General features: G+C 48.2%; 4 protein-coding genes across 4 annotated transcripts; 3 read left to right on the top strand and 1 right to left on the bottom strand.

Moving 5' to 3' along the window:
- The first annotated feature begins 291 nt into the window (after nt 1-291).
- Nucleotides 292-1,345, top strand: ASPGLDRAFT_49392 (uncharacterized protein). The gene has a single exon (XM_022547095.1). The coding sequence runs from the start codon at nt 361-363 to the stop codon at nt 1,303-1,305; it is 945 nt and encodes a 314-aa protein (XP_022399288.1). The 5' UTR covers nt 292-360; the 3' UTR covers nt 1,306-1,345.
- Nucleotides 1,346-4,410: 3,065 nt separating this feature from the next.
- On the top strand, nt 4,411-6,006 carry ASPGLDRAFT_175316 (MFS transporter; the record flags this gene model as incomplete). The annotated part of the gene is made up of 2 exons (XM_022542843.1): nt 4,411-5,654; nt 5,706-6,006. Exons 1-2 carry the CDS (start codon nt 4,450-4,452, stop codon nt 6,004-6,006), a joined length of 1,506 nt encoding a protein of 501 aa, XP_022399287.1. The 5' UTR covers nt 4,411-4,449.
- A 339-nt stretch (nt 6,007-6,345) lies between these two features.
- Nucleotides 6,346-7,617, bottom strand: ASPGLDRAFT_175314 (NAD(P)-dependent alcohol dehydrogenase; the record flags this gene model as incomplete). Its single annotated transcript, XM_022542842.1, has 3 exons — nt 6,346-6,508; nt 6,571-7,367; nt 7,428-7,617. 3 exons carry the CDS (start codon nt 7,615-7,617, stop codon nt 6,362-6,364), a joined length of 1,134 nt encoding a protein of 377 aa, XP_022399286.1. The 3' UTR covers nt 6,346-6,361.
- Nucleotides 7,618-8,093: 476 nt separating this feature from the next.
- On the top strand, nt 8,094-10,078 carry ASPGLDRAFT_1496110 (uncharacterized protein; the record flags this gene model as incomplete). Its single annotated transcript, XM_022542054.1, has 9 exons — nt 8,094-8,210; nt 8,281-8,638; nt 8,741-9,014; nt 9,074-9,129; nt 9,193-9,253; nt 9,310-9,487; nt 9,570-9,640; nt 9,691-9,742; nt 10,055-10,078. 9 exons carry the CDS (start codon nt 8,094-8,096, stop codon nt 10,076-10,078), a joined length of 1,191 nt encoding a protein of 396 aa, XP_022399285.1.
- Between the last annotated feature and the right edge of the window lie 2 nt (nt 10,079-10,080).

Here is a 10,080-nt window from a genome sequence, read left to right as displayed (position 1 = left end):
GACCGAACGAAGAGCCAGATGCGAAATTGATGAGTTGCCTCACCATATATCGGTTGGCGACCACAGCTTTCATTTTTATTGCGGGACTGTAATAGAAGAACAAGTGAGTACTATTGCATTGAAGATTCCCGAGGGTTATACCCGCGACTATAAGTACTGGGGGTGGGGCAATTCAAGGTCCGACGGGGTAATTCAAGGTCCGACGGGGAGACGCTCGGGATCGCCACCTCGGGCCCAGTGTGTTTTTCGGGATGTTCACTAATCAATAAACTAAAGAAAAAACCATATTAAAAACTACTTAACTGCATCGAATGTCTATAGTTAACTGGAGAATTCGATAAAACAGCACTCTCTCTGACAATGTCCTTTCTCTTTGGCAAGAGTCACACCTTCGATCCTGTAAAAGACATTCCCAACCTATCTGGGAAGATCATCCTGGTGACTGGAGGCAACAATGGCCTAGGGAAAGAAAGCATAAAACAATTGGCAAAGCACAACCCAACGAGGATCTATATGGGTGCTCGCAGCATCAAGAGAGCTCAAGAAGCGATCCAGGATATCGAAAAGGAGGTTCCCAACGCACCTATAACTTTTCTCGAAATGGACCTCGCATCTTTCTCCTCCATTAAATCGGCAGCAGACGCTTTCCTGACTGAAAATGACCGTCTCGATGTCCTCATCAACAATGCTGGTGTCTTTGCCTGTCCACCAGGTTTGACCACGGAAGGTTATGAGATTCAATTCGGCACCAATTACATAGGCTCAGCACTTCTTACTCGACTACTTTTACCGATACTCGATAAAACCGCCGGTAAAGAAAACTCCGGAAATGACGTTCGGATCGTTAACGTGAGTTCTGAGATATATCGAGCGACTCCAAAGGGCGGCCTTCCTCTCAGCCAAATGAACACACCACTTACCGAAATCAACACCATAACCCGTTATGGCCAGTCAAAACTCGCCAATTTATACTTCGCGAAATCCCACGCTAAGAGGTATCCCCACATCAAGTCTGTAGCCCTACACCCGGGACTTGTGCAGACAAACATCGGTAGCAACATGACAGCAAACCCTATTTTATCATTCATCTTCAGCCAGATCACTAGAGTGACATCAATTGATGTTCCCGCAGGCGCGCTGAACCAACTTTGGGCGAGTACCGCCAATTCCGATGAAGTCAAAAATGGCGCATACTATATTCCGTTCATGAAGGAGGCGGACAGGGCGGACATCATGAATGATGGGGATAAGGCAGAGGAATTGTGGCAATGGACAGAGCGTGAATTTGAGAAACATGGCTTCTAATTTCCACATTGGCACATGAAAGATAAAGCAGCTTGTTAATTCACATTCTTTTTTTTTTAAAAAAAAAAAAAACTGTTGAGAACGCCTAACGTATTTCACAAGCGGCCCGGCCATCCGATGCAAAACACGTCAATTAATTAGGCCTTCCTTCTTCAACCACCCACTATGCCACCAATTTGCTCTCAACGTTCTCAAAAAGTAATAGAGCAAGAGGGTAGGATCTTACTAGCTATTCAGGCTATTAAGAAACAAGAAATCCCTTCAATTTGTGAAGCAGCACGCTCTTTTAATGTATCTCATGCAACTCTCCAAGAATAAGATTGATTACATGGCCACCAAAACCAAGGTGAAGTGTGTGCCAACAACTGTCACGGCGCTGGCCACCTGTATACAGTCTGAGACATATTGCCATTCCGCACCGCCAAAACATTTCCTGCCCATGAATCCCCCCAAAACCAACTGGGCCTCGAACTCCAAAGCCACATTGCAGCAGTGGCATCGCGAACAGCACGGATAAAGTCTACAGGAGATGAAGTCCTAGGGCTGGCCTCTACAGTTAGCCGGAAAGTGGGGATTTGGGAAGAGAGAGGTCTGCAAGGAGCTGCCTCCTTGGGGAAGGACATCAGGGCCCTGGTCCTCAATTTTAGCAGGAACCTAGCAACTGGACACCCTGCTAAAGAGGAAGAGAGCCACCAACCCCCACCCTCTAAGCACAACAGCTATGCTGAAGCGACAAGAACCTCGCCCAATGCCCCCAAGGCACACCCAAACCCATCCAAGTCCACTTACAAGCCACCACAACTGTGACGGCTCAACGACCAGACAAACATTGCCAACATGCCAAAAGATGCCATACAAGCAATATGGACAAACAAGGGCTCAAGCCGCATCGCACAAAGGCTTATATAGAGACTGCACTCGCCAGATAGATTTCCTCTCCTTTTTCCTTCCCAGATTCGATATTCTCGTTGATGGCTACAATAGTCAAGATAGGAATTCAGTTCGTTATTATCTTCTATTCCGAGCCCGTGACAACAACCTGAGATGCCCCCTGCATTTTTCTCCGTCTACCTACAGATCACCCAGCCCGCCGGGCTAGCCCATACGCCACTATGGATTTACTGAGGAAACATTTGGAAAGGACCCGTTTCGCAGCTGTGAAAGAGGTCCAACAGGTGCCCTCTGGCTTGGCAATATGGCCCAAGGACGGCCTGGGTCTCCACCTCCTCATGGAGTACAGGGAGACCCTGGAGAGCCTCATTCAGGGAGCCAAGGTCAAAGCTGAACAAGAATGGGCTATTTTTGTCCTTCCAAATGCACCGCTAGAATACACTGGATATGATGGGGCCCAGGTGCCTGTTAGTGACCATACAGCTTTAGATGAATTCAAGTTGCAGACAGGCCTCTCTTCTCTGAAATTCTATCAGTCAAGCAAGAACCCACACTCCAACACTCTCATCATGGCCACTCCTGAAGACCAGGCCTGCACAGTGCCTCAATGGACCCACCCCTTTGGCAGAAATGTCCAGATTAAGTGAAAACTCCCCCAAGCTCGCATTGAATGTAACGGCATGAACCACCTAACTATATAAGTGAGCGCAGTACTAAGCCGACAGGCTTAGTATCCTAGTCTTTTGCTCCTGACGCAGCGGTTATCTCTCTGGAATGCGCCCGAGATGAGTGGCCGTGACATTGAACAATGTACACAGTGCTGGGACTACCACAACCCCCGGACCTGCACCCGCACACTCAGATGCCACATTTGCAGCAAAAGAGACCACATTTAAGAGATCCATTCCTCTCCCAATGATGAGGAAACTTTGGAACCATGCTGTACCAATTGTTGTGGCCCCTTCCCAGCAGACCACCCCAAATGTCCCACCCGACCCACCATACAACAGGGAGTTATCCAGCGGCTATCCAAATCACAATTCATTGCAGTCAGGAAAGCAGGTGCATGCCAACATATGCTAAAAGACCAGACTGATTCCAGGCACCCAGCCAGGGTCACTGTGACGGCCCAACGCTGCACTGACGCCGATATAGACAAACGACATCAACATGCCAAACAACGCCAACCGTGCAATGAAGACAAACGGAACATTAGTGAGATCACACAAACGCCTATAAGACCCCTTCGTCTTCTAGATAGATTTCCTCTTTCTTCTTCTCCCCAGATTCGATATTCTCGTCGATGGCTACACTAGTTTAGATAGGAATATCAATTCGTTAATATCTACTGGTCCGAGCCCGTGACAGTCACTGGAATAATGCTTCCTCAACTACATCAGTAGGATCTCTGGCGGGCCTGGATGTGGTCGATGAAGATTTGAATTGGAACGAGGAAAGCAGAGTATGAGACTAGATTATGAGGGTGGCAGGTGTACGCAGAGATGGGGAGATAAAGAGTTCATGATGTGTTATGACTTATGTTTACATCAGTAGCTAATATTCCCATTGATATAACACTTCCACAGATGTCTGATTGGAATGATGAGAGGTGCTGGTACAGTTCATGCCAGGTTGAGCCTGTTTTCAATGAGCTTAGGGTTTATAATTCGTAAATTCGTAAATTCATTAGCCATGATTTAGGATAACTGACCCCTCAGCTACGCGCGACCCCACCAGCCCAGCAAGCAGTTAGATAAAATTCCATATTCTCAATTAAACACATCTTTCTTTCAACCACCACCATGTCTAATAACTATTATAAATATAAGGCCAAGGTGCAGAAGGCTCTTAATGCACTCCAATATGAAGAAAAGCACAATTTCTCAAAAAACTGCACATGAGTTTGGTGTGTCTAAGGCAAACCATCTCATCAAGATGGAAAGGCTGCCCAGACTACTCAGCCATGGATGAATACAAGGCTTAATGAAGCCCAATAGCATGCTCTGTACTGATATCCGTATATCCGTCGGGAATTAAAACAACTCCGACAGTATCTGCTTTCTCCGACGGAATGTCTGAATAATACCGTAATACGAGGGTAAGGGCAGTATTTGCCTCTCCCACTGTAGAGCTTATAAGGTCCTGTGGCAACCATCGAAATAGATATAGATATAAAAATACTATATTCTATAATATATTTTCGCCATTGTTATATTTACATCACAGCATCAATCACCATATTCATCCACCATCATGACTGTCTCAGACGAAGATGACCCCGAAGCCCTCACCCAGCAAGACACCTCCCAATCCTCCATCGCACCCCCGAACACGATCTGGAAAGAAATTCCCTTTGTGACCGTCGTCTGCATGGCCCAATTCATGACTCAAGCCGGTCTTGCCTTGTCCATCCCCCCAGTATACCTCATCGGCTCCAGTTTCGGTACTTCCATCGCAGGCGAGCTCAGTTGGTTTACTGCTGCTTACAGCTTGACTGTGGGCACATTCATCCTTTTTTCTGGCCGGCTAGGTGATGTATATGGTCATCGGCTCATGTTCATTGCTGGATTCGCCTGGTTCGGTTTGTGGTCGCTTCTGGCTGGCTTCAGCATCTGGTCAGGTCAGATATTTTTTGACTGCTGTCGTGCCTTTCAAGGAATAGGTCCTGCCATGGCTTTGCCCAATGCCCTTGCTATCCTGGGCCGGACATATCCCCCCGGGACGCGGAAGGAGATGATCTTCTGTCTGTTCGGGGCCACCGCGCCCAGTGGGTTTGTTGTCGGTGGTGTCTTTGCTTCCCTTCTCGCCCAGAATGTATGGTGGCCCTGGGCGTACTGGATCATGGGTATTGTGTGCTTTATAGTGGCATTTTTGGGTGTTCTGGTGATCCCTCGCACTCCTCAGTCCAAATTCATGGATAACCACTCATTCTGGGTCCAACTCGACCTTCTTGGAGCGACCACAGGTATTTCTGCTCTGATCCTGCTCAACTTTGCATGGAATCAAGCAGCTCTAGTTGACTGGATGAATCCATACACTTACATCCTGCTCATTATCAGCTTTGTCCTGCTCGCTGTCTTTGGTCTGATTGAATGCACTGCTATCTGTCCGTTGCTTCCCCGCTCCATCTTCACTGGTGATCTGGCATGGGTACTTGGTTGCATTGCTGCTGGATGGTCTAGCTTCGGTATTATAATTTACTATTTCTTTCAGTTCTTAGAGGTTATCAAGGGTGATACGCCTCTGCTCACCATAACTAAATACGTGGCCGCGGCTCCGTCCGGTGCTGTTGCGGCTTTAGTGACTAGCTTCTTGCTTGGTCGTGTTTCCCCAAGTGTCATTATGTTCTGTGCTATGGCCTTCTTCACAGCTGGATTGTCCATATTCGCCACAGTCCCTGTTGATCAGACTTACTGGGCGCAGACGTTTGTTGTCAGTTTGATTTTGTCTTGGGGGATGTAAGTTTCTTTGAACCAAACCATCCATTGATTTGACTAACAAGGTGATAGGGACATGTCCTTCCCATCTGGCACTCTCATCCTCAGCAATGCCATGTCCCGTCAACACCAAGGTCTCGCCGGTTCCCTCGTCAGCACCACCGTCAACTACTCCATCTCCCTTGGTCTAGGCTTCGCCGGTACCGTCGATTTACACGTTAATGATGGCGGCCGTGATGTCCTCAGGGGTTATCGCGGTTCATTGTATATGGGAATTGGTTTGGCGGGATTGGGTCTGGTTGTATCGATTTGCTTCATGTTGGTGACTTGGAGGCGTTATCAAAGGGACTTAAAAAGCAATGTTAATAGATAAACAGGAGAAAGCCTGTATAATACATATAATACATGAGCAAAGAGGAAAATCCTGCACATGTCCTTTAGCTGGTCAAGTACACGTCCCAGGCTCCGTCCAGTAGCGCTTGCGTTCTCAGCAAAATTTGCTATAAGAGACATTAGGAATCAGTATCTGCAAGACTGGAAGGATAGATGATTGGTCTTTACCATTAGGAGTTCCATGAAGAACTATCCCATACATCTTTCTACTCAAGAATAAAGTTGCAAACAGTCAACGGCAAGTAGTATGTCAAACGGTCAACGGCGAGCAGCGCCGTGACAATAACCAGCGAGAGTAACTATTTCGGCCTTTTCGAGGGTTCCGGGAGTATGAATTAGCTCCATATGATGACAGGTTTCATAGTGATGCCCTCGAGCATGTCCTCGACGGCCTTGTTAATTTCCGACGGTCTGTGTTGCTTTTGCAATCGGTCGATGGGAAGTTGATTTTTCATATAAAGATCGGCCAAGAGGGGCAGAAACTAACAAATCAACTGTGCTTAGCGAAAACCATGTGCATTGGACTGGAAGGGGGGATGCTCACCTTCCTCGACAAACTATTGCCTTGATTCGAAGCTTGATACTTCTTGCAACCATTGATGAATGGGAAAACCTGAATGGACATCTCGGCAGCTGCTGCTGTTGCTCCTACCGACACTGCAGTACCACCTGCGCCCAGGGCACCGACCATGGCATTGATGACAGACACAGCCCCTGTACAATCGACTGCAGCGTCAATGCTTCCTCCAGCTGTGATATGGTGTATTCCTGCTACAACGTCGTCGATATTGGAAGAGTGTATGACGTTGGTTGCGCCTAGTCCCTTTGCCTGTGCCAGTCTATCCTGTTGCATGTCGACCGCAATGATCATGGTGAGAAGCTCGGGGTTGTCAATGTGCAGGGCATGAGCTGCCATAATCGCAGCACTTCCTACTCCTCCAATGCCAAAAACGACCAGTGATCGTATGTCGTTCTCAATTGGCTTCACCACATTGAAAATAGAGCCGGCGCCGGTCTGGACACCGCATCCGAGTGGCGCCAGAATTTCAAGAGGGTATTTCTTGTCGATTCGCACACAGCATTCCTCGTGGACAATGGCAGGATTGGAGAAAGAGGATTGCCCGAAGAAAGATGCATGGATGGGAGTACCGTTCCACATCACTGATTGTGATCGGCCAGGATCTCTCGAGACAAAGTTCCGCTCGAACATTTGAGTACATTGATACGGGCGCTCTCTCCTGCAACTGCGACACTCTCTGCAATAGGAGTACGAGAGAAGAACATGGTCTCCCACTTCAACATCTCGAACGTCGGGTCCTACTGCACGTACGACACCTGCGCCTATAAGTGTTGTCAGCTCAACAGCATCATCCATTGTTGGGTGCAACTTCTATTCTGTACCTTCGTGCCCAAGCACAACCGGGAACACGCCTGGGAGCTTTCCATGCTGCACAGCAACATCAGTGTGGCAGACACCGGTGGCTTTGAGCTCTACGAGAACTTCAACTGCGCGCAAGGGCTCAAGTTCAACAGTGTCAGCAGTGAAAGGACAAGCTGTATGTTCGACAATGAGCGCAGTAGCTGACACCATGACGGCTGCTGGCGGACTTAGAATGCAGTGTAGCTATGTTCGCTCGATTTTGTGCGTCCTCCATATTCATATAATCCGTTGTTTTGTGCCGGGATACCATGAGCTTCTATTGGGAAAACCCCCTGTTCAGTCTCGAAGACATCGTTAACGATTGGCTCGCGGAGATTCCGACCGTCGTAGACTGTCCGCTGGAGATGACATTGTGGACCCAATTGCAGTGCTCCAATCACTGTGCTTCTTTCCAACAGGCTCAATTGCTTGGATCCTACTTCAAGTATTCTTAAAAATTATAGCGTACAGCGATTAGACGGAGAAACACACATCCACATGGACGACGTCCGGAAACTCCGCGGAAGTTTCAATTCCAATAAACAGTAAAGCTGACTACATATTCAGTATCGCGAGCTGTACATTTCAGGATACAGAGGTTCATCCACTACTTACTACTGTTACTCCTGTACGCATAGATCGTGGAGATGGATATCGTTATAGTTGGGGCCGGACTTGGTGGGCTTGGCACTGCCCTAACCCTCAAAACCGCCGCGCCTTCGCACAATGTCCTTGTACTCGAGTCCGCTCCAGAGTTGGCAGAAGTAAGTAGACTGCATGGTCAATCAACCAGATCCCATCACAAGAGACTAACACGACGAATCACTTAATCAGATAGGAGCAGGCCTTCAACTCACCCCGAACACGACCAGACTGCTGCTCTGCTGGGGCCTGGGAGACAGGCTTGAAAAGGTCGCAACAAATCCGGAGGTTTTCACCATTCTACCCTACAAGGGAGACAAATTACTTGGTAGACGCAATGGCTTTGGGAAAGAGATGATTTGCAAGTATGGAGCGCCATTCTGGGACATGCACCGTGCGGACCTGCAGCTGGCCATATTTGAACGTGCCCAAGAGCTTGGTGTCAGGTTCAGGTTTGGCGCAACAGTTACCAGTTATGATTTTGAGGGCTCAAAAGTATCACTCGCCAATGGCAACGAAGTTCCGGGTGATTTGATTATCGCTGCTGATGGTGAGTTTAGTCCTACGGAAAATGCGACACCGGGTGGAATATGTGGTCAGGTTGCTAATGAATCATAGACCTATGGTCGAGAGCTCACCCCCAATTCCTCAGGAACAATGAGTTCGCCGCTGCCCACAGGTGATTTAGCTTATCGCATTGTATTGAATACCGACATGATCGAGGACGAAAATCTGAGAGAGTTCGTCTCGAAACCTCGAGTGCACCTTTGGGTCGGGCCTGACTGTCATGCCATTTACTACCCACTGCGCAACAACACGATGATCAATATCATGCTTCTCATTCCCGACGATCTTCCTGAGAATGTAGCCAGAGCCCCTGGCGATATTGGTCAGATGAGGGAACTTTTTCGTGACTGGGATCCACTGTGAGTCCCTTGCCGGAACAGCAATTAATAACTCAGCCACTGATGGTCTTCCCTGGCAGTCTACAGCGCCTCTTAGCACTTGTTCCTGAAGTTCAAAAGTGGCGCTTGATGAACAGTGAGCCTTGCTTCGTTTTGGGATCCGAACAACCTGGACTATTAGGCTGACTGGAAATTGCAGACACGGAAATGGATTCGTGGTGCGATGAGAAAGGAACGATTGTATTTTTGGGCGACGCTTGGTTGGTCTTGTACTGTCTTGTCCCTGTGTCTGAGATAGACTCTGACCGAGCCACAGTCATCCAATGTTGCCTTATATCGCGCAAGGAGCCAATTCAGCCCTGGAGGATGCAGCAGTTCTCGGCACCCTCATTGCCAAAGCACATGACAAATCGGATTTCCCAGCCCTCCTCCAAATATACCAGCATCTGCGGAAGCCACGCTCCTTGGCAATGGTGAAAGGGGGCCTCAGACAGGTAATTGCATACTGGCGCCAACGCAGCAGGGCCGCTAATTAGAATCTACAGAGACATACCAACCATCTTCGAGACGGCCTAGAACAGCAGCAGCGCGACAAAAATACTGGAAGAACAACTTGAAGAACCTCTGCCAGGTTATCCCTTTTATTGGTAAAACAACACTACTATCCCTTATAATCGAGCTGTGTTAACTTTCTCAGGCTGGATCCGCAGGCCCAGGGTTGGGTTTATTCATACGATGCCGTTGAGGAGGTGAGTCTCATCCACTACACAAGAATACAAATCGCAAACTGACGCTGTGTGCGACAAGGCCGAGATGGCTTGGAAATTTTTCCTCCAGAACGATAAATCTATCTCGTAGTTAGCCCTTACCCGCTGCCGCCCCCCACCCAGGCGGATGCTCTGGCTGGTTCTGAACGCACAAGGCGCCTGTAAACCCTCGGCAAGACCTCGAGGGCAACTTCGAATTCATGGTGGTTACGGCTGACTATGACGGCCACCCCGCAAGCATTCAACATCTCACTAAGTGCTTTGACCGCGAGATACTCTACTTACCTTTTTTAGTTAGGATATACTCATATATTTTAAAT

This window comes from Aspergillus glaucus (assembly GCF_001890805.1).
Source record: "Aspergillus glaucus CBS 516.65 unplaced genomic scaffold ASPGLscaffold_15, whole genome shotgun sequence".
Classification (NCBI taxonomy): Eukaryota; Fungi; Ascomycota; class Eurotiomycetes; order Eurotiales; family Aspergillaceae; genus Aspergillus; species Aspergillus glaucus.
Note: the sequence above shows the minus strand (reverse complement) of the source record. Positions and strands in the feature narration are given on the sequence as shown.